This window comes from Nannobrachium achirus, assembly GCF_963921795.1.
Source record: "Nannobrachium achirus genome assembly, chromosome: 14".
Lineage (NCBI taxonomy): Eukaryota > Metazoa > Chordata > Actinopteri > Myctophiformes > Myctophidae > Nannobrachium > Nannobrachium achirus.
This window is the reverse complement of record NC_137821.1, coordinates 28,969,481-28,994,677: the sequence shown is the minus strand read 5'-3', so window position 1 is coordinate 28,994,677 and position 25,197 is coordinate 28,969,481. Positions and strand designations below refer to the sequence as shown.

Sequence of the window (25,197 nt, the reverse complement as noted above, 5' to 3'; positions counted from 1 at the left end):
TGGTTGCACTAAATAGTTGAGCCATAGTTCCCTTCCAGACAAGTGGCCATCAATCTTCAGCACTCCGCTCCACTCAAAAGTACGTTCCTACTTCCTCAAAAGCCTACTCCCACAAGCTGGCTGCAAGCGACAGCTCAATAAGGTCTTGGCGACAGCAACACAGTGACTTGGTGACATGTACTGACAAAGTCAGTGCTAGTGTGAGCGCAGGGTCAGGATGCAGAAAGAGTAGTAGGAGGCTGTCATTTAAAAAAGACTGTCTTGTGAGAATGACAGTAATTGCTGCATGAATCAGCTGAGTTGTCAGGTGATGTAAGTTGCTCGTTGAGCCATGAGCTGAGTATCTGTCATATAGATACTGTAACTACCGTAGGAGTGTTTGACTACACAGCCTGGCTGAACTAACACAATGCACAATCTTTGCAGACAATATGAAGTGAAAATACAACGATAAATTGTGGATAAGCGCTATATTTCCAGAATCCAATATATTTTGCCATATTTTGCAAAGGGAATCAAGAAAAAAGAAAGAACAGTCATGTCACATTCATTTACAGGAAGATAAGATAAGCGAGTTGAAGGAACCAAACACTTTGGTCCCAGACAAGATATCACAAAAACTACTATAACAGCTTCCTCTTCTTTCCTGGTTATCCTTAACGTTGTGGTTTTATTTGAAGATAAATTAACCTGTGATTAGCACATACAGTAAATATATATTTTTGTATTAAACATGAATGATAGAAGTAGAAAATCCAACAAATGTTTATTGTTGCACCCAAGGTAACAAAAGATAAAACAAATGATCTGTGAAAGCAGACTAGAGAGCAACAGCCACACCGCTAGATAAAGGAATAGGAATAGGAAGCATTCTTTGTTAACCTGTTATAGAACGGTCCATCTGTTAAAAAGAGCTTTGCATTGTCACTCATGTCAGCTTAACACTGATAGGCAGGTTAATGTCCGAGTCTGACAAAAACAGACTCTGCTGCGGTCAGAGATTGAGACTGTTAACTGTTAGCAGGAGCTACTGTATGCACAGTACATATCATTGTTGTCGGGTGGAAACCTTGTATGTCCAAAACCGCTCGTTTTGTATTTATCATTTTAAAAACGATTTAAACTAGTGAAAAATAGCTGATCTACAAGCACACAAGGCCTTGCACCTATGATACTCAATTTCTGATCTTTTCAAGCCGTCGTATTCAAGGATGAAAAGTGTGAAGGGAAAACAAAATCCTTTCCTTTTGTTCGATCGTCATCTTAGGATAATTTCCTCTGTTCTTTGTACACCATCAAGTAATGAGCTGAAAACATTAGAGTGGGCGTATTCTATCTGTTTTTCTGGCTTAATTCTCTGTTTCTCTTTCCCCTAAAGGTGTCAGAGATGTTTCCTTTGATCTCTGCTGGCCATATTAATCAAAATTAGCAGCGCTGTTGTTAGGCGTTGCTCTGCTCAGCTCCATCTCTTTGTTGAACACAAAGCCAATTAACAGCGGTATGACTGAATAACTATAGCAAATGTGACTCAAAACAAACAGCAGCACGCCATGGACATGCGCCAATGCCTACTTGAGTTTCGCAAGTAGGCATTCTAAAAGATGCATGCTATTTTTTTTATTTTTTTTTCCTAAAAAAGTAAAGTAACACGGTTATGAAAAGTTTCCCTCTCAGAAATGTGGAATTGTATACCGGACTGTATACCAGACCACTGGCCTTCGATCTTTACTGCATGTCTCTCCCGATATCTCTCTTCCCCTGTTTTCCTGTCCACTACTATACCTATAGGATGAAGGCAGAAAAGCTCCAAAAGAATTTCTTATAAAAGAAATGTGGAATTTCTGAGAGGGAACATGAGAGAAACAAAGTTGAAAAAGGCAGGGGGGGGAAAGCGGAATAAATAACACGAGGAAACAGAAAGCGAGAGAGAGATAGAGACCCTGCCTGAGAAAATAAAAATAAAGAGAGAATCAGAAACCACTGACACGAGGGTACAAGAGTTGCTGAGAAAGCCGAGTGAGACCAAATAAATAAATAAATAAAATTCCCCGGGCTCTATCCTCATGTGACCAGCCATCTTGGGTGGCTAATTATGATGGGTGGTTTTGCCCGGGCTGCTGTGGGGAAAGTTAGCGTGCTCACCTGTATCCATTTAGGAAGGCCTCGCCACCGGAGACCGGGATGTCTCCTGTCAGCATCTTGAAGGTGGTGGTTTTCCCGGCCCCATTGATTCCAAGCAAGCCAAAACACTATGGAGGAGACCACGGGGAATCCTCATTAGGAACAGAACAGAAGACAAGTTCTCCCACTGCAAACACAAGCTTTTTTTTTTCTCGATAGGAACACAGTGATTATAGCGAAGGGATCTCGGGAGCTTTGTTACACATAATGGCACTTTTAATTGGTCTGCAAGTCTTACTTTTTTTTACAATTACAACGTAAGCATTTAGCAGAGTTTATGGAGCTGTGTGTGGCGTGCTGTTAGCCTGATTTCAGACTCGGCTCACGCTTTAGTCTGAAACTGTGCCCTATTCTGAACGATTTCTGGAGGAGGGACTTTTGTGCGAGCGTGTACACGCGCTTCCGCGCGCGAGTGATCGCGACGCACGGTCGCGGCGTGTGTGTGAGTCTGTCTGTGCCAGTGACTGCTTCCACACAGAACTGCGACCAGAAAGACCAGAAACATGTAATCAACATTAACAGCTTGGTGAGATCAGCGCGCGCGTGTGTGTCTGCCTGCCTGGTGTGTGAACTTCGTTTGAATCGTTTCAACTGCTGCGCTGATTGGATATTCGTTAGACCCACCCCACGCTCATTGGAGCAGCGGCAATCTTTCGCTGCTAAACTGCCGATTCATTTACTCAGCTCCAGACCAGAGAAACAGTCCACTCTGAGAGTGTGCGGGGTCTATGGGCTGGAAACCAGGCTAGCGTGCTGTAGTTCCTCTCTATACATTAACTTGTGCTGTACCAAGAAAACACCAGAAAGATTGGGGTCCTCGAAGGGGTTTCCAGGGGGTCCCCAGAAAAATTGGTTTAATTTCACTATTATTTCTACTGGCTAGAAGAGAGCATGAAAATAACTGTTCAGTTTGACTCTTTCGACTGATATATCTCCCCGGCAGGCGGCAGCTACTGTACAGCATAGACAGTTGTAGAATTCTGTACTAAATCTAATCCAACGTCTCTTATGGCAGCCCGACACCTATCAATTCGGGGTTCCTTGACATGAACATGTTTTTGAATCTGAAGCACCGATTTAAAGGGATCACAGTTTGCACTTTGCACAGATGTGTATTGTCTATTGAGCTTTACAATATTGTTTCAGTGTTTTGCCATGGCAGTCGACGCCTAACAACAACTGACAGACAACTTTGTACACAAGGACACCTATATCGTCACTGTCGGGCAGACAGTATCGTATCTCCAAGTTTCAAATTTGTAAATGAGCAAAGCCCTGCTTCATCATACAAGGCCGTTGCACAAAAGTAGTGAAAACAGCCGATCTACAAGCAAACAACGCCTCGCAGTGCGAGGCGTTGTGTGCTTGTAGATCGGCTGTTTTCACTAATTTGAATAATTTTTAAAATGATAAATGCAAAACGAACGGTTTTGGACATACAAGGTTTTTATTTCACCCGACAACGACGATATACTCTATTATACACACGTCTCACACACACGCGGGCACACACCCACACACACACACAAACAAACATGCACTACAAACAACAGAGCAATCTCAGCAGCACACGCCGCCTCTGTAAATCACAAGTCACAACAGAAATGACTTCCTTCTCCCTTATGTCTTGGCTTGATTTATCCACTTCCTCCTGGAGGGCACTCTGCAGGAAGTCGCCTCCACGGAGAGGCCTGTGGTCAGGTGACCTGCCCACGGAAGCTCTGGCTCTCCGTATAAATATTTGATTCCTGCCATTCATTGATCCGTACCTGTTTGTGAGCCGGAGCTTGTGAATGCACGGCAGAGGATCAAGCTGGACGTAAATAATGCATGAAAACGCGGTGTGTGTGTGTGTGTGTGTGTGTGTGTGTGTGTGTGTGTGTGTGTGTGTGTGTGTGTGTGTGTGTGTGTGTGTGTGTGTGTGTGATCAGCAGGGTCCTGTGAATCACATTATTCCACTGGCATTTACACTGGGCTTTTGGTTAAACAGGGGAAGGTAGGATTATGGTCGGGGAGCAGTGCGGAGCACCACAGAGCACAGGTGCATGTCAGTGTTTCAGATCGTGTTTAAATGGAAGAACCCCGGGTATCGTGTAAGTGTGTGCGTGTGTGTGCATGCGGTAGATGAATGATGATGTGACGTGTGCATATCATGTTATTGTGATACGTCAAAAGTTCTCTCCGCTAGGCCAGTTTTTACTACCGCTCCAATAGATTTGGTCTAAATGTACGTAGATCGTTTCACATTGTCCCTGTGATCAAGATGTACAATATCAAATATCAAAAATTCCATTCTGATTGGTTATGGCTGGCTTCCAACATTTGGGAAGCCAGTAGCCTGGTTCCAGCCCATAGACCCTGCCCACTCTCAGAGAGGACTGTTTCTCTGGTCTGGTGTTGAGTAAATGAATCGTCAGTTTATCGATCCGACATTGCGGCTTCTCCAACGAGCGCAGGGGGTGGGGGTGGGTCTAACGAATATCCAATCCGCGCAGCAGTTAAAACGATTACATTTCAGGAAGTTCAAACACCAGGCAGGCACACACACGCTGATTTTACCAAGCTGTTAATGTTGATTACATGTTTCTGGTCACGGTTCTGTGGAAACAGTCACTGCGCACGCACGCACGCACGCACGCACGCACGCACGCACGCACTCTGGTCCATAGCGTTAGTGGAGTTCTCCCTAGCGCTATGTTCGTCTACCTCCCAAATCCTTGGCAAATCCGGAAAGACCCGAAAATAACAAAAACTGTTTCGCCCCTCACCAAACCAAAGGTATCAGTGGACAGTTGAAAGCTTACTCTACTTAGTGGACGCGGGCTGAGCCCCCCACCACCAGCTTAAAATACATTTCTAGGGCAAAATAAAACATTATCCACCTGACGGAGACACTTTTCCTGGGTGAAAACTGTTTTTATGAAACAGCACTTCCAACATCGTAGAGCTGAATAACACCCAACAAGACTAATGCTCTGTTAATGCGGTGCATTTTGGTCCTCTGACCTGCGCGGCAGTAGTGAGTTGGCACCGTGATGGCGACGACAAATGTGAAAAACTAGAAGAAATGGAGTCTCCATCCGGTGGAATATTTTTCATTTCGCCCTAGAAATGTATTTTAAGCGTGTGGGGGGGCCTCAGCCCGCGTCCACTAAGTAGAGTAAGCTTTCAACTGTCCACTGATACCTTGGGTTTGGTGAGGGGCGAAACAGTTTTTGTTATTTTCGGACCAGACAACGGGTCTTTCCGGATTTGGGAGGTAGACGAACATAGCGTTAGGGAGAACTCCACTAAAGCTATATGGACCAGAGCTAACCGCGACCGTGCGTCGCGATCACTCGCACGCAGCCGCGCACACGCTCGAATCAGGCTAGGAAGCCAGGAAGAGTCTAAAATCAGGCTAGGAAGCCAGCCTACCATGGGTAGGCAACCCGGCCTGGCGGAGACCTGTGCTCCCATTTTCCTAGTCTTTTACTGGTTTAAGTCACCTATTATTTAAAAATAGATCAAAACGCATCCACAAGCTATGAGCTTGTAGATCGTCTATTTCCACCGCTTTTGACTGTCAAAGTCAAAAACAAGGTTTATATTATCATCACTAAACAATACCGAAATATTTTGGTCAAACATTGTGATATTTGATTTACTGTAGACTCACTGCTGATATGAACAAATAATCGTTCCAGTCTATTTGCTTTGGACGATTTTCAAAAGTGGATAACAAAATGTTGTGGTATTGGCACCAGCCAGTAATGTAGTGTGTGTGTGTGTGTGTGTGCGCGTGCATGCATGGTCATTAATGTAGTGTGCCGTGTGTGTGTGTGTGTGTGTGTGTGTGTGTGTGTGCGTGCGCGTGCGTGCGTGCGTGCGTGCGTGCGTGCGTGCGTGCGTGCGTGCGTGCGTGCGTGCGTGCGTGTGCATGCGTGCAGCATGCGTGGTCATTTCCGGAGGTCTTCAGCTCTGACAGCTCACCTCTGCTGCCGGCACGCCCACACATATCCTGTCCACAGCAGGGGTCTTCTTTCCAGGATAAACCTACATGGAGCAGAGCAGGAAAATAATCAACCAGCCCCGTTGGCAAGTGGTGGGGAAAGTGCTCACATTTCTTTACTGAAGTAAGTAAAAGTATCAATACTGCAATGTAGAAGTGCTCTGTTACAAGCACAAGTCCGGAATCCAAAATGTACTTGGGCAAGTACAAAAGTATTGGTGTTAAAATGCAATTCAAGTACTGAGTGTGTTTATACCGAGTGTCATATTTAAAATTATCATGTGTCTAACATGTACAACAAATATTTGTGAAAAAAATGTAATAGAAAGATCGGCTATTCTCAAATAGCCAAAGTTTAAATAGGGCTGAAGTGGTTAATTTATGTTTTGTAATAATAATCAAAACCTACAAAGTTCTAGTAAGTTCTCAAATAATTGTAGTAAGGTACAATATTTGCCTCTGTGATGTAGTGCAGTACTGAACATTGGAAGTAGGCCTACTCCAGTGAAGAAAAAAAAACTACAATCAAGTACAATACTTGAGGTAATGTACTTTTACTTTACAGCACTGCCACAACTGATAGAGAGATATAGTAGAGGAAAAAATGGGCCAGAAGTTGACCATACCCCTACCCGGGGTAGAACAAAATGTGACATGGTTTTTTCATATCTTTAGGATGTCCCCTTCATGAAATGAATTGTCACAAGTTTTGCTTTTACTGCAAAAGTCGTGAAATTGATCCATGAAGGGACTCATCACATAGGCAAAAAACGCCTATCCTGAAAGATGGAGTTCCAAGTCAAACCTTTGTCATTTTCTACCTGCTGGTTGTTTTTACCTCATACTTGCACAGATGGTCTACAGGTAGTGTCCCTACATCCCAAAAACAATCAGAATGCAAAAATGTGGTTCTGTTTTGAATCAACAGCCTTTTATATAAGGACTTTCTATAGGCGGAAATGACATTCCTAAGGAAAATCCCCCTGTAATCATGGTGATAATCTTCTATAAGGGGTAGTACAAACCCTGTTAAGGTTTTTTCATAACTTTTACTTGTCCTCTTCATGAAATGGATGGTCAGTAGTTTTACTTTTACTGCAAAAGTAATTAAATTTATCCATGAAGGTACTCACCACATAGGCAAAAAAAACGCCTACCCTGAAAGATGGAGTTCCAAGTCAATCTTTGTCATTTTCTACCTGCTGGTTGTTTTTACCTCATACTTGCACAGATGGTCTACAGGTGTCCCTACATCCCAAAACAATCAGAATGCAAAAATGTGGTTCTGTTTTGAATCCGCAGGCTTTTATATAAGGACTTTCTATAGGCGGAAATTACATTTTTTAAGGAAATGTTCCCCTGTAATCCTGTAAAATCTTCTATAATGGTTTATAACATCTGACAATGTTTTTTCATAACTTTTACTTGTCCTCTTCATGAAATCGATGGTCCGTAACTCTTGACGTCAAGTTTAAATAATCAAGACAAGAGGCGATCAAGAAATTGTTACAGTACTATTCATAATATATAGCCATTTAACACTTATTGCACATTAATGAATGATTGTTTTAATTATATTAAATGATAATATGTTTTACTTTTGTCAATTCTCATCTTCATAGACAAACTCACAGTAACAACAACTGGCCAATAAAAAAGAATATTCCAGTTCTGTTCAGAATTTGTCATCTCACATCTTCCCACAAAATATTAGAAGACACTCAATAGTCTGCTTGATAAAAGCAGGGGTCAACAAGCAGGATCGATAATGTGCTCATTATCAATACAAATGGACAAGCTCCATCCCTACTTACTACTTAGTTGAATGTACACAATATTTTTTACAGATTGTCTATAGGGAATACACCAACACCTAAAAGAAACCAGAAGAATATGTCATAATATGTTGCAGGTTTGTTATGCTATGCAGCAGGGTTTTTATTTTATTTTCCAGAGTTCCTCTATCTATTAATACTGTAATAATGCCTCAAATACAACACAATGACTGTTTAATAACAGGGATTACAATTTGATACCATGTCTCTACACACTTCATATTCATTTAGAATCTACGGATGGTTATCAGGTATAGGTATATATGTGTGACATTCGTAATGCCAAATAATCAATCAGCTGCTTTTTCTCATTTTCATTTATTTTGTTTATTTCTTTTTCAATATTTTCACATCAACAACTATTTTGAGCAGTATGATGGAGACTGACCAATTTTTACCAGCTTGCTTGCAAAGCTGGTCAATGGATACAAAGCCATGATCTTCCAAATTCTGACGTAATTTTGGCAGGAGATTTTGTGACATAATCCGCTGTGTATCTATTGGCCAATGGCTGGTCAATGGATTTATTGAATTCTGTCTTACTGTTTATGTTATAGTAATAAATATGGTATTATGGTAAGTATTATTAAAATATAAAAGGTAAGAAGGAATTCAGTTCCCAGTGGATTTCAACCAAGGGCCACTACAATGCTCCACAAGGCTGGTCCACAAGGCACAAGCTGGTATAAAAGGATTGTGTAATTTCTTGTTTATTTTAGTTTACAGTCAATGCACTGTAAATACAGGAGTAACATTATGTGCAACACAATCCCACAGAGAGACATTGAGGCACGTACTACTTTGACTGTTGGGTGAGGTCTCTTACTGCTTGTTGCAGGCTATTTTTTGAACAGGACAGGCTGTAGTAATGTAGTCTCATCCTTTAGCATCCAACCCTTCCCAACTAGATTCCACAGAAGGGGTTTGGGGACATGATTGTGGCACCATATACTGTACCAGTTTGGTACATAGCCTGTTGAACATTCAAAAGTATCCTCAGTGATGTGAGACTGGCATGGCTGTCGTTGATGCAAGAATACAAAGGAGCTCATCAAGACGGGAACACGGCTGGCCCTTTGCCTTCTTTTTTAGGCCATAGAGAGAGAGAGGGGGCATATTGTCTTGAACATGCCGAAGCCTCTGGTAGACTATCTGTCAAGCCAAAGGTTCTCAGACCCTGACCCAATTTATATACATGGGTGTACTTGTGTTGCTCATCTAATATGTTAGTCGACAACTCCTTGGAACAGCTTTGATTGTCATGCATGCTGGTCATGGGATAGACAACGATACGTCCCTGTGTCTGATATTACAAATACATTGGGAGTGGCTTTGTGTGAGAGTCTTCCAGCATGGCACGCATTGATTGGATACAATAAGCAAAACAACAGCTTTCAACAAGCTGGAGAAGCACATAAATGAGCTTCAGGGTCTGATAATTTTTGCTTGACAGATAGTCTAGCAGAGACTTTAGCATGTGCAAGACAATATGCCCTCATTCTCTATGGCCTAAAAAAGAAGGGAAAGGGCCAGCCATGTTCCAGTCTTGATGAGCTCTGTTGTATTCTTCCATCAACAACAGAAATGTCAGTCTCACATCTGCCTCCCACTAAGGATGCTTTTGAACAGCATGTTCAACAGGCTATGTAGCAAAGTGTTATATCTTATATATATATACCACAATCGTGTCCCCAAACCCCTTCTGTGGAATCCAGTTGGGAAGGGTTGGAATATTGCCCCTGTGTTTATATGGACTGTCCTGCTTGTAACTAATTCAAAGAAATCAAAACATTGGTCAGTCTCCTTCAGACTGCTCAAAATAGTTGATTGATAATTGATTGAAAAGGAAATAAACTAAATAAATGAAAATGAGAAAAAGCTGCTGATTATTTGGCATTAAGAATGGTGCACACAATATAGTGTATTCTACTGCATGTAGGCCTGCCCTACATACTGCATTTAAGTCTGACTACCATAGATTGCTTGGAACTCCATCTTTCAGGGTCGGCTTTTTTTTGCCTACAGTATGTGATGAGTCCCCTCATGGATCAATTTCATGACTTTTGCAGTAAAAGTAAAACTACTGACCATCCATTTCATGAAGAGGACAAGTAAAAACACTGTCAGGGTTTGTACTACCCCTTATAGAAGATTATCACCAGGATTACAGGGGAATTTTCCTTAGGAATGTCATTTCCGCCTATAGAAAGTCCTTATATAAAAGGCTGCAGGTTCAAAACAGAACCACATTTTTGCATTCTGATTGTTCTGGGATGTAAGGATGCTACCTGTACACCATCTGTGCAAGTATGAGTTAAAAACAACCAGCAGGTAGAAAATGACAAAGGATTGAATTGGAACTCCATCTTTCAGGATAGGCGTTTTTTGCCTATGTGGTGAGTACCTTCATGGATCAATTTCATGACTTTTGCAGTAAAAGTAAAACTTGTGACAATCCATTTCATGAAGGGGACATCCTAAAGATTTGAAAAAACAATGTCACATTTTGTTCTACCCCGGGTAGGGGTATCTCAAAAACTAAGGCTCTTTTTTAGGGTTTTTTCCTCCTCTAATAGAGAGCATGTGGAGAAAGAGAGAGAGAGAATGGAAGAGAGAGGAAGGATAGTTAATCCAGGAGGCCATACTTTGCAAGAGAAAAGCAGATGGGGATGTGTGAAAGGAATTATGGGAGATGCGGGGCAGGATGGAAAAAAAAGAGTAATGGCCGTGTTTATCTTTCACTTGAATGAATTGGTGTTCGCAGAGCAACACACGCATACGCACCAACAACAATGTCATTTACTTGTGACAATTGTCTATTCATGTACCAACTTTAACTTTTTTGTGACTCGACAAATTAGTAGTAGGCCTAACCTGACTTTCGTCAGATGGTGGCAGTAGTGCGCTGCCCTACTTTACCATCTGAGCTCTCTCGGAGGGAGTTGATAACGCTCGTAAAGCCCCGGGCCGGACCAATCAGCGGCAGCTACGGGCGGGCTCTGAGCGGCTCTGAGCCAATAGAGTCTGATTGCAGACCACGTGGAAACACAGGAGGCGGATTCTGGGTGTAACGTCATGCAGACAAGCCAATATGAGTGGTTGGAGTTGGCACTCCCAGACTGTGATAGACAGACGGCCCCATCCAATCACCTGCTAAATAAATTAAAAAAATGGCCCGCCCCTTACATCGAGTCTGCCGGAGCAATCCCAGATGCTAGTAGCAGAGCGGTATGCAGCCAGGCAAATGCACTGCTGCTATCATCTGGCGCAGTCAGGTTATAGTAGGTCTATACATCAGGCTTTATTCTACTGGATGTTGCCGTTGAAATCCGTTGACATACAGAAAACTAGACTAGGTCCAAACCTAGTATAAGTGGTCTCTATTATGGACTGGAGAAGTACTAGTATTTCAACTTCATGCACAAATAAAAAGTGTTCACAATATTTCTTCACATGATTGCTTCCTGCCTGTCATAGTCACATAAATGAATCAGGCTCGTTGAGAAACCTGTGAACATTCCCCACCTCACAATATCACACTTCTTGAGAAAGCTTGGCCTTTCATTCTTCCCAGGACTCCTGTTCAGTCATCTCTGGTGATGCTTTATTCATTTCCAATAAAGGTACCTTCCTGGCACTAGAAATATGAACTAGCCCAAGCAGGGTTGAGGAGCTGACTTATAGGGAAGTAAATTGGGCATCAAAAAACTGTGACGATGTGGTCAAGAAGAGGAGCAGTCATGTTTATGCTGACATACTCTTCTATGGTTTCTGCAGAAGGAAGGCCAAGCTAGCAGGCAATCAAGAAGTGTGATCCACTGATCCTCTGTTCTACCTGAATGTCCACAAGATTCTCAATTAGCCTGAACCCTTACTGTGACTGACTGTGACAGGTATCTCAAATGAGATCTTGAGAGGTGACAGCTAGGTGAGAATTATCTATAGAATTACCGGTACTATACTTAATAGTAATGACAACCTCCAAAATTAACACATTTTCAAGAGTACGGTCAAAATGTGACTTGACTATATTGCTCACAACAACCAAATATTAAATTGGTATAATGTTATCAGCAAATTCCTTTTGTTAATTTTCTTTAAAAAGAATAAACATACATATTCCTACCTACCTACCTACCTACAAACATATATATCTGTTGTGTAAAATTCATGTTGGTTGCTACTAATTACTTAAAAAAAACATTACTGTTGTTAATTATATAATATAGAATAATAATTGTAACAGAAATCCACATTCACATGAACCCCTTGCCTGCTAAACCAAGCCCTCTGGATCTGCAAGGGATAAATAAGTAAACCAACCCTTAATGGTTACAAACTACAAATATACCTAGAAAACCTGGCAAACCTGGCACAATAGGCTACCTGTACAGCGTGGGAGGACCATTCGGGTCCATTGCAAAGTGGTTTCAAAAGGAACATTGATTCCTTTCTCTGTCACAGTGAGCAAGACATGGTCCTTATCGCTGCATGGGTGTGACCGTTTATATATAATTTAGCACTCAAACAATGTGTTCCTTTGAGGTACAAAAGGATAAACGGATAAAGCAAAGCCTTTTCAACAGTTGAACTAGCTCTTAAGTCGCAGGCACAGGTGCATGCGTGCAGCCCACAATGACTAATACAAAGGGGGGAAAAACTGATTAGGAAACTACAGTTCAAAAGCTGATTCTCGTTTTACGTACAGTAGCTATCAAATAAAAGCAAAGTAAATCAAAAGGTAAAAAAAAAAGTGCTGTCAATGAGGAAGTAAATGAGGCTGTTTGGTCACGCTGCGTTTGGTATGCATTCTCTGTGCATAACTCAAATTATGGATTATCAAATGTACAGTAAGCATACAATTGCCTAGAGGGTGGATAGACAGTGGACGCCACAAACATAAAATCCGTACTAATGCAAAGCGCTCTGTTTCTCTAATCCATGCCAAACGTGTACACTGTTCAGGGGTTTGGCATTAGAATAATGCACACATTTACTGGGGCAACTACAGCAGCGTTACAGCAGTTTCTAACATGATCAAAAGCACATAGCTTGGTGAGCATTGCTCTGATCAGCGCAAAATAGGACTAGATTTGAAGGCCGCACAGTGCGGCCTGAAAACCTAGTTAATACAATCTGTAATAATAAATGAGGACAAAGACAAGAGCAAATAAAGTGTATTGGATATGTTCAAACGTATAAGCCAAAACAGGTTGGTGAAAGCAGTTGGAGCTGATGATCCAACCTTACAAACCAAAGCAGCCTACGTCCTGATAGGGTGTGGTATAACAACCATAATATATCATTGCTATGAAGTATAATAACTTTATACAGTTCTATATCACTCCACAGCTATCCACAACAGAATGACAGCATTTAAGGTGAACTTGGATCTCCGTGGGGGCTAAACTATGGAGGAGTGGATAAAGCAAAGCATGTCTCCAGACCTGATGAGAAGGGAGGGTAGCCCTGTGTACACAAGAAGGAAATGAGTGGCGGGATGTGTATGGGGGTGATTGTGAATGTATACTCGCACATGTTTTGGATACATGCAGGCAAACCATTTTGTATGTCCTTATTAGAGTTTTCAACAGGCCCTAACTGGGCCCTACCTGGGCTGGTCTCGACTAATTAGCATACATTTAGGCCCTACCTGGCCCTGAAATCTCAGGTCGGGTAGGGTCGGGTTCGGGAATAATTTGAGAACTCTATCACAAAGTAATAAAACAATAGAAATTCATTTGCATACATTTTAGGCCCTACCCGGTCCGAAAATGTCGGGTCGGATCGGGTTTGGGCAGAATTTGAGAACTCTTGTCAAAGCCAAAACTGAACAAAATGGGTTACTCTGATGTAAAAAATATAATAATATATAATATAATAATACCGGTATATAAAATAATAATGATAAATAAATAAAACTTTTATATGAAGTCTGATCTTGTGTGATGAAGTAGGGCATTCATTTACCAAAAAAGGAGATTTTTAATTTATTTGTATTTTTTCAAATAGATCGAGATTGACAGCAACAAAATGCTTTGATGACTGGTGTCAGGGGGAAAAAAGGTGTAGTTTTAAATCTTCACAGAGCATCATGGTCAATTACATTTTGTCACATTTCTTTGCCAGTATCAGAAACAGCAAAGGGAGACAGACCACCGCACAATGAGACTATAATGTATGTTGCATAGCAACCACCTTGCTTGTTCAGGCAGTCAGGAAATAATTGTGTTCTTGTTCAAATTATTCTCGTAATGGAATCGTTGCTGAACTTGTTGCCAAGTTCCCTTCACATTTCATTGAGGATGGTAACAAAGCTTTGGAATAGCGAAGTGACAGTTTATTCCCTATTTAACTTGGAAGTTAGTTAGCAGTTTTATTTCAATTCTGAATGCTCCCATTAAACAAATGTCGAATTAGCAACTTCAGGCCTGGAAATCAATGCTATTCCATTCATTACATGTGTAGCTAGCATGCCTAATGCATTAGCTAAAAGCAAAGGTAAAGTGCAGAACCACTCATCACTTGTGTGTTCAGTACAGAACACTTTGAGTGCATACTATGTGATAATGTACAGATGTGCCAATTCAAGTATTTACTGCTCTTTTCCTGAAAATGTCTCTGGTTTCTTTCCCCGCTTTGCTTCTAATTTGTATGGAGAACAGAGCTTATTTTTGCAGAAACTAGAAATAGAAATCTGTACATTTTCTGCAAATCCCCTGAAAATCTACTGTATTGCCAATGGAAGGACGTGTGAAGTTTTGAAATGACACGTCTGTATTAATGTTATCCAAAAATAGTAAATTAAAGCATTTTTTTTTGTGCAGTAAAGAAAAGCAAGTTTATTATTTCTATAAAGGATAAGTTATGTCATTTCATTCAAATAATAACAAAATAGGTCTATGTTCTGATAATGTCCGAGTTTCCCAAAGCGATTTTAGCCCATCGTAGCTCACGCATGGTCGTAGAAACCAAACCCCTGACCGTCATGTTCCCGTGTTTACATGGGTTCGGGCAGAGCGACTTATTTAGCCCCCTACACCAACATTCAGATGTGCTTAATAAAGTCTCACTCCTGTCTAAATACGGTACAGCATTCTATAATTACCTGTATCCTCCGTGTTCTTTAAAGGTGATACACCATGCATTTAAAAAGTATTTATGTCATATTGTTTATGTCCCAAAAACGTTTTTCAAAAGGTTTGAGGCTAAATTACCACTCCTGAATAGAGAGCCCCTCTCATTTTTGAATGGCTCTCAGAGCATTTCAGCTGCAGTACCACCTTTGGCCTGAACTTTTTATCCGATCGCGTTCTGTTTTCTCATGTATTTCCTGGCGAGTTGAACTGTACTTGAGTTATTTTTCCATACAACAACTCTTAACCAAAAATAGCCGATCTAACTGCTCACAATGCATCTTGTGGTGAGCTTGTAGATCAGCTATTTTTGGTGAATGTCCCCCAAGAATAGGGATGCTGGGGTTTGAATGATTGAATAATAAGTATAAACGTCTATTTATTTTAAATCCATCCTATTAATGAAAAGGAGCGTTATTGGCATGAGAAAACATACCTTTACATTGCCAAAGTTCACTAGCCTTGCATACCCAGACACAGGGGCGGTTACAAAACGATTGAACCAGTTCTGTTAATTTTCTCTTCACATTTTGTGAATAAAGCCCAATTTGATCAAATTCGATAATTTCTTCATTCCATCCATGACAATCTTTTGGTTCAATGAGGTTTGGCCTGGCTTGTATAGATGGAAATGTGGCTGTTTTCTGTGCGTTTCCTTAATTATATTAGACTTGTCATGAAGTTTGTTACAAAATCATTGTAAATGTCCAAAATGGGACCGTCATTTTTAGTTTGCGGCCCTTTGGCCTTTTGGTATTTTGCTGAGTGGCCCCTGAGCCATCTTAAGTTGAGTAGCCCTGCTATAGAGTGTTTGGTCCATGTTTGGACTTCAGCCCTATCCCCTGTGAGGAGAAAAGGTTTGTTTTGGTGGAGCGAGGTTTTCCTCCAATCAGGATAGAGTGGGGCCTTCCTCTAATCATGGTCGAGTGGGGGCGGGCCTTATGCACACCAAGGCCCGCCCCCTCTTCATGATTGGAGGAAGGCCCTCGCCTGCCACCTACATGAAAACTGAAATTGTAACTTAAATGAAATCACTTACCCTACTTTTAAAACAAATAAAACTAAATAAATTATACATATATATTCTTTAATAATAACAACAAAAACTAATTAAAAGGCAGCGGAAAACAGAATTGGCTTTATCTTTGATTTACAGGAAATGAGAGTTGAAGCAGAACTGCATTATTCTGGGAGTTTGTTCCAGATAGGTGGTTCCATAAAAAACAGTTTTTAGTTCTTGACTCCAGGTTCAGAAAGCACGCCTGTCGCAGACGACCTGAGAAGTTTGGATGATTCAACATAGCACCGTAATGGCTGCCGTGATAAGTGGGGTGACATTTAATCAGGCGAGACAGCTGAGAGTGTGGCGCTGCACTAAGCAACCATGCAAACAATACAGCCCTGCTGCTGGAGATCAGACATTACAAGCCCGGGCGTCGAGACTCCAGGAGAAGCCGAGTGCTTGCTTAATGGGAAGAGCATGACAACATTGCAGAGATCCAATTCCCATTGGAGTCGCCCGTGCTTAAAATATATGCACTTGTGTTACTTTAAGGTGCTTTGAATAAAAGCAGCTGCAATTCAGTTGCATAAGAATAACATCTGAAGAAAAAAGTGAGGCTGGATCAAAAATGAATGCGATGAAACTGGCCCTTAAAAGTTACTTTTGTGGGTGACTTTAAAGCATCCGGATCATACATACTAGACTCAGAGGTAAGAATTAAATATCTTTGAAAATGATCTATGCTAGATAATTATACTGTATATATATAAAAATAAATACTGTACAAAATAAACAGTGCATCACACAGTTTGCCTTTTTGCAACAGATAGTTGCCATCTTCACACCAAACTGTATTTGCACCCCTCTGTGCCCCTCATGCTTTAGAGGGTGGATTAAATAAAGTCTGGGTAGCTCAGTCCGTAGGACCACAAGGTCAACGGGTCAATCCAGGGCTCCGCCAACTCAGCGAATGAGTAACGTGGCTTGGGTGCATCAAGGTGTCCGTTAAGTTCTGGGAGCTGATGGAAGGTGTCCACTTTAAAATGCTGCTCACCAACTACAAGGCACTGCACAACCTTTGTGCCGTCTCCCCTGGCCCACACGTGTAAAGCATCTTTGAGTAATCAGAAAAGCGTTATTTAAATCCCAGATATTATTAAAATCTTTCAACGTTTTGGAAAACAGCAGATTTACAAGCTCACAAAGCGTAGAATCACAACGCATTGAGAGCTTCCAAATCCTCTCCCAAAGTCCACATGGTCGGGGAGTGCCCATTGCGGTCAAAATGTGTTTTTGTACTGAGAGGGGCTGAATGAACAATGAAAAATTTAGATCTCTTACGTTTTAGTTTTTGTTCAGTTTTTTATTTCAGCTACACAAAAGATCCTTCCTGTTTTAAAAGCAATACAGAATTTCATCCCATTTCAATACAGGTTGACCAATCATTGTTGAGCTGCCCAGGAATGAGGTTAATAGAATGGCAGTTGCAGGCACACCAGGGCAAGTTAGAAGGTAAAATTGGAGTGATCTAGTTAGGTCACAGTGTTGAGGAAAGCTTGAAGTACAAGAAGTTGATGGTCTGCAGCTGTATAGTGTGTGCACGTGACAATAAACAACTTGAACCTGAGCATAAAACGACCAGTAAATGAGTCCACAGATGCATTGTTCATGGCTGCCGGGCTGCCAACCGGTCACTGAAGTAAACAGCCTTTCAAAAGAGAAGACTATGATAAATGGATGGGATCTCCTTTGGTATTTTTCCTCAACCTCTCCCAATGCCAATCGCCCAGTGCACAACACATTTAACATAGATTGCATAGAGAACCAGGGACTATCACTATGCAATGCTGGAGTTCTGTCAAAATAACTTTTCTTTCTTTCTTTTTTTCCCCTTTTTTTAAGGATCCATGTAGTAAGCTACCATTGATTCCATTGCTGCAAGCATGGAATCAGTAAGTAATGCAGTGGTGTAAAGTAACTGAGTACATTTACTTAAGTGCTGTACTTAAGTACCATTTTGAGGTATTTGCACTTTACTTGAGTATTAGCAATTTCCAAAACTTTTACTTCTACTCCACTACATCTCGGATCCAACTATTGTACTTTTACTCCACCAGAATTATTTGAAAGCTTTAGTTATTCGTTACTTTTCAGATATAAATTATAATATCATAAAACAAACAGAAACCACTTTAGCCCTATTTTATACCTAGGCTATTTGAAAATAGCCGATCTACAAGCTCACAACGTGTCGCATCGCGACATGTTGTGAGCTTGTAGATATGCTATTTTACTTTTGGTACTTTAAGTACTTTTTGATGCCTATACTTTCATACTTTTACTCAAGTACATTTTGAATTCTGGACTTTTACTTGTAACAGAGTACATCTGCATTACAGTATTGATACTTTTACTCAAGAAAAGAATGTGAGTACTTTTTCCACTGAAGTAATGATTAGACATGTTACAATTATTAGGGAAAATGTTTTTGCAGCTTATTGTTGTTAGCTTATTTAGGATTAAAGAGGACCTTGTGTGTGTCAAGGAGACTGCGTATTGTCTGATGTGTGCGTGTGCGTGTGGGTGTGAGCGCGCGTGCGTGCATGTGTGTGCATGTGTGTGCGTGTGCGTGTGCGTGTGCGTGTGCGTGCGCGCGCGTGTGTGTGTGTGTGTGTGTGTGTGTGTGTGTGTGTGTGTGTCAATTTACATAAAGTGAAGTTTCTGGATGTTATAGATTGTGGATACACCTTGTTTTCCCCACATTTTCTCACACTTAACCAATCAGCCATCAGCAAATGAATATTAATGACTACTGAAACAAATAACAATGGGTTGTTAGAAGAGCAGAAAGAGGCACCTGAGTAAAATAGAGTAAAATTACATTTTCTGTGCAAATCAGAACAGGTAGTAGGTGTTTAATACAGTAGATCAGTGGTTCTCAAACGTTTTGGGCTTCAGTACCCCCTTTTCCTTATTGCTGAATCCAAGTACCCCCTTGAATTGTCAGCAACATTTTGACTAGAAAATACTGACATCTGACAAGTCCAGTTTTTACGTCAATATGTTGAAAATAAGTAGATTGTTTTCTATTCAGTAACAGTAAAATTCTTACTTAGTTTGGTTTAAAGCTTAACGGAGCAGCACGTACATTCACATACATTTGTCAATGTTTTATCATTAAACAACCAGTAAAATATGTTCTCTCAAGTACCCCCTGTAGTACCTCTGCGTACCCCTAGGGGTACACGTACCCCCATTTGAGAAACACTGCAGTAGATACTAAGGAAGGATACAAAAAAAGACTAAACATGCTAATATATTGGGACCCTTGAAGGTTAACACATATTTCGTAAACAAAAGCAAAAGTTTTAAAGTTGAATAAAATGAAATATTATGATTAAAAAGCAGTAAAGCAGCAATACATAACTTTCCTCTTCTACCCCGGATTTGAACCCGGTTTCCTGTGCAAGTTCATTTTCCCATTAAACTAATAGAGCCGACCTGCTTGCTCGGGGGGGAAATCGAATCTTGACCATCAGGTCAAACTTTGTGTCAGATCCTGTGTCTACGAGAGATGTGACCTTTGACACGATAAAAGTGAAATAGTGAGGCTTTAAATCCGACAATCCAGCCAATAGTTTTGTTATCTTGTTTAGAAGTCCAAAGACCAAAAATAACAGTGGAGCCAAAGTCAGCCGTCGATACAACAAAAACTAAATATTACAGCTGCCATCATAAAAGTGTTGAAAAAAATTGCAATGCTCACAACCCCTTGTCCATATTCTGTATTTTGGTCCGAGTCATGGATCTTAGCCACTTCTAAACATCAGAGGAAATCAAAGGAGTACACCATCGTTCAAATGGTGCCATTAGGTCTACATGCAATCTGACAGGCAGCGAGACGACACTCATCGCTCACAGGTTGTCTAAATTCAAACAGCTGTCAGAGTCCTTCCATAAAACTTTCCTCTGTCAACTTAGTGAGTGACTGGAAGGTCAAGTTGACAGCGTTGGGCTTTTCAGACACTAACGGGCGGATGCAACCGCTATTTCACTCCGCATCGATTACTCTGCTAACGTGAACACAGCGCGCTAACCAGGGGCTAGCATGCGGGGCACAGACAGAGACACATTCCTGGGCAAGATAATGAAGGGAAGGAAGGAGGAGGGGCAGGATTCGGGCGCATGATGGATGGCCTGTCGATTGCTTCAGAGACATGCTTAGATTTATGACAGGGCCGGGCCGGTGATGCATGGCCGCCAAAGCCATGCGCTTGTTGATCAATGCGTTATATGTGTACCCCCAACCCGAATGGGACACAGCTGTAGGGGGGAGTTGGCGAGGGCACAGTAATGCCTTCCTGCCAAACATCCACTGCTGTTTATAATCAACTGCTGGCGCTCTCTTTCTGTATCTCTGTATCTCTTTACAGATAAATATAATCAAACTTGAATGTGTTCACAAAGTTCTTATTTAAAATGTAACTGCAATAGTGTCCTTAATGTGTCTATGTCAGAGGTTCCCAAACATTTTTGGCTCAGGGCACCCCTATACTGTATATATATATGTCACGGTTTGTTAGAGAAACAGGACGGCCGAGAAACGGAGCACTTGTGGTGCCGCACGGGGCGGAACAAGCGGTCGCCCACAACAACGTCCTCCAGGCGGAGCCACTCGATTGTCCACGACATTGCAAGCGGCGCGAAGGCCAGCGGACCTTGGTCCTGCTCTTCGCCCCCGAGCGCCGCAGGCGCGAGTGGCCGCGAAGAGCGGGCCAGGGCCGCGCGGCCGGCGGAGCGCCGCGCGAGTTACGAAGCCGTGGTGAATGCAATCATTATATTTATGCCCAGGCCGTAAGGCCTGGGCAAGCCCACGATAAACGCTCATAGTAAGCTAATGGCTAAGCTAATGGCTAAGCTAATGGCTAAACACCGCCCAGCTAGGCTAGTAAATAAAGAAAGAGTCGCAAACGAGTGACGTCAGCGCCTGCACTAGTGAATGGCTGTCTATGGGCTGTCGTCGCCATCTGGTGGTGATTAGTGTGTGGTGAACACAAAACAAGCGCTCTTACAATGAACGTCCTGAGTTACCTAAACATACTGTAACATATATATATATATATATATATATATATATATATATTCATAATTTTCACTCCCAGCACCTTATATTTATGGCATATTTTAGTATTACTTTTATCATAACGTATCATCTAACATTTTTCACATTAAAAAAATATTAAACTATTTGTTATGATGATGACAACATTTGAATGAATTCATGTTGTATTGAGTAAATCACATCACAGCGCTGCATTTGATAACTTCTCAAGGCATACTGGTTCGGGGCTTGTAACATAAATTCCAAATATCACATTATCTCACGGCACCCCAGGGTGCCTGGGCACCCACTTTGAAGACCCCTGGTTTATGTCACAATCTACCTCGCCGCCTCCGAGCCTGTTTTGCTCTTTAATGTTGTGGGCCCAAACTTGTTTCTAAAAGCCCTCCCAGTTGTGGAGGCTTGACAAGCCCACCCTCTCTGCACATTATTTCACCATGTGAGATCTGTGACATGGTGATACATTATCTGACCCGTTCTTTAATTACCCCGGGTGAGGAAGGCGTATGTCTGTGTCCGTGGGACAGTGGTGAAAGATGGAACGCGACGAGCATGCCAAGATGGAGCGACAAAAGGTGGTGGGACGTCAAAAGGTTGAAAGATCGTCCAGATGTCGAGGACAGCGCTGTGAATGCCTCCCTCCCTCCCACCCACCCTCCCACTCACTCCCTTCCCCTCCCCACGGGGGTGGAACATCTGCTGGCAGGTGGAGTGTTAACGTGGGCTGTGATGAGGCCTGTTCTAGAATGGGTGAGTGTTTTTTCTTTTTTTTTTCTGTATCCTTTTAACTCATTGAATGCCCTTTTCAAGATGGCCGCCAAGTACCAGGATGCCACGTTCCTAAATTTCTAGTGCACGGATCAATTTTTAGTGCACAGATCGTGCACGCCCATGCACCATATATGCACCATATGTGTAGTACTTTTTAACAGCTTTCAAACAAAAAAATCCGCTTGGAAATCCGTTCAGGCATTCATGAGATAGAAGCCTTCAAAGTCAGACAAAACAAACACTGCCACCTTCCTAAATTTCTAGTGCACGGATCAATTTTTAGTGCACGGATCGTGCACGCCCATGCCTAGATCATGCACCTTCAAAGTCAGACAAAACAGCCATTTTTGACATTTTGAAAGATGTGTTTGTTATGGGGCTAAACATGCAATTTCGCGATTGCGATCATACCTAATAAATTTGAGGCATTTTTAGAATTCTTTTTATAAAAACATTTTTTGAAAAAAAAAAATGTTTTTTTTTTTTTGTTTTTTTTTCAAAATGGCTTCCAACTCGGGAAACTCGGGCTGTGGCACCCTGTTACTACTGTAATAACTCGGGAAACTCGGGCCTTGGCAGTCAATGAGTTAAGACCCTGGGGTGCCGCGACGGCAGTCCAGGGGTGCCGCAAGATCATTTGATGATATTTGGAATTTATTTGGACACTTGAAAAAACATTTTAAACTTGAAGTACAAAGTTATTTTCAGTCAGTTCTAACCAAAATGGCTATTATCTCAACGTTGTACTTGCAACATAATCACTAAAATATCGTCACTGTCGGGCAGAAACCTTGTATCTCCAAGTTTCAAATGTGTACGTCTTTTGGTAAAGCAGAGCCCTGCTTCATCATACAAGACTTTCGCACAAAACTAGTGAAAACAGCCGATCTACAAGCACACAACGCCACCGCGAGGCGTTGTGTGCTTGTAGATCGGCTGTTTTCACTAGTTTAGTAAATTGTATAGATGATAAACACAAAATGAACAGTTTTGGACATACAAGGTTTCCACCCGACAATGACGATATGCTATAAATATAAGGTGCTGGGAGTTAAATGTTAATGTAGGGGTGCCTCGGATTAAAACAATATTTATGGGGTGCCCTGGGACAAAAAGGTTTGGGAACCCCTACTTTAAGAACCCCAATAATCTTGAATCCCTGCAGCCGCTCGCAATGTCTATGAGCAGCTAATGGTAGCGATTACCTCCCTTCACCTTCTCATTTCCTCTCGACACTAAAAGGAGGCGGAAGGCCATGGGAGAGAAAACAGCTGGCATCTTCTACGCTTACGTAACCAGAACCAAACTCTGCATTCGAGTTCCGTTTTCCACGAGTTCCACGTGTGAAACCGGCACCTTCTGTCAGAGTTTTCGACACTGCAAATTAGCGAAACGCTAACTAATTAGTGGCGAGTCTGGCTTACATTTCAGTTCATGTGTGTGCATCTGTCTCCTGAATTATATTACCCCTCCTCCCACTGCAGACCCACATTGAGGTGGCATTTGTGAGAAAGGTGCGCGGCGCAGCATGGCGCAACATTTGCTATGGGTATGCTGTAATTAGCAGCATAAAGAAGACGAACAGCATTCCCTGTATTAAAATGAATTATTACATATCTCCAACCCTTGTTAAATTTGGCGGATAACAACCAAATGAACTGCCCCTATTTCGCTGTCATTCTATTTGAACAAGCAGGCCACCGGCCAAAGTATAATGAAAGAATGGACCCGAGCAAGAGGTGCAAAAAGCTAAACTAACAGGAGCGATGCGTTCAATATAATATGGTGTTGTCATTGCAGAATGTATTATTAAGCAATACCTTGGAGAGATCCATGAGCCTCAGGAGATCATTCTGGGCCTTGCCTTGGAGCACTCGATCACGTTCCCGACTCACATCGACATCCTCCTCCTCCGTGGATGTTGAAGCCCTCGCAACGAGCCTGGGAAAACAAAGTTGATGACATTTCTGACATTTCGCCGCCATTCAGCGTAATGCAAAATTGCGTGACTGAAAGGACACGGTCTGGGCTCAACGGGGCACTCTGCGATGTTCCTCAATAAGTCAAAGAAACACAGAGCTTAGTTGCCATGGCAACCTCCGTTTCTGAGTAGGTAAACAGTGGGGATAGAAGGAGACCGGGTGACATTTGCCTAACAAGGTTGAGGCATTGCGGTGCAACAGATGTGATGTGGATAATGAATATTCATTACTGGTTTAATGGGGACAAATAAAATAGCTTGGTCCCATTGAAACAAACCAACTATGTGGAAATATGGAAGGATGTGAAACATGTGAGAGAGAGAGAGAGAGAGAGAGAGAGAGAGAGAGAGAGAGAGGGAGGGAGGGATATGAAATGGAGATTCAAGGAAACTGCAGTGAAGTGATGATTAAGAAGGGGTGAGTCTTAAGGTCACTTTCACATAACACAGTCAATTTGTAGCAGAGCAGGAACAGAAATCAAACCCTAATATAGCTTTGAGCTGACGCCACTGTACCGTGTGTGAGCTCTGCAGACCGTTTGCTCATGTGACCTCCAATATGTTTGGGCGCTGTAGGGGAGAACCCTCATTTCAGCCAGCGACGGTGACCTGCCACGGTACGTCATTCCCAGCCAATCCATCCACAGACGGGATGTCAGTTTACATAACCCCCAAACTATGATGTTTCAATTTCATGGCTGTGCACAACTTCACAGACGAGCCCAGTTGAGTGACTGACTAGGCATGGCAGGGCTCAAACCTGGGTTTGCAGAAGAATCTGTACTGGATGAGCAGGGTGACAGCAAACATGACGGCGCCCTGGATGGACATGGCACACAGGTTCTTCCCAACCATCTCCCAGCTCAGCGGATCCTTGAAACGATCTTCCCCTGGAATGGGAGCAGGGGAGTAGGTGTGAAACAGTTGACCCATTCAGAACGGGTACACATTTTGTGTGTCATTATTTTATGCTTTAACTATTGAAAAATAGCAGATATACAAGCTCACAGCGCGGCGCTGCGAGCTTGTAAATCTGCTATTTTTGAAAAATCGTGAAAATTAGAATTTTGACCCGATTCTATAAGTGTCTTTTGAATCCTTCTAAGATTTTTTGAAAAACCCTATGTTTCTATGTCAGCATAGCCATCGTCAAAGAAAAGGTGCTTTTCACTTAAAT

General features: G+C 41.9%; 1 protein-coding gene across 1 annotated transcript in view; it reads right to left on the bottom strand.

Moving 5' to 3' along the window:
• LOC308297950 (phospholipid-transporting ATPase ABCA1-like) overlaps positions 1-25,197 on the bottom strand; it is a gene marked incomplete at its 5' end in the record, with an annotated part of 237,041 nt that overhangs the window by 43,381 nt on the left and 168,463 nt on the right. The window contains 4 exon segments of the mRNA XM_080741514.1: positions 2,143-2,249; positions 6,154-6,216; positions 23,860-23,980; positions 24,781-24,910. Of these exon segments, the coding sequence (XP_080597640.1) occupies positions 2,143-2,249; positions 6,154-6,216; positions 23,860-23,980; positions 24,781-24,910 (421 nt within the window).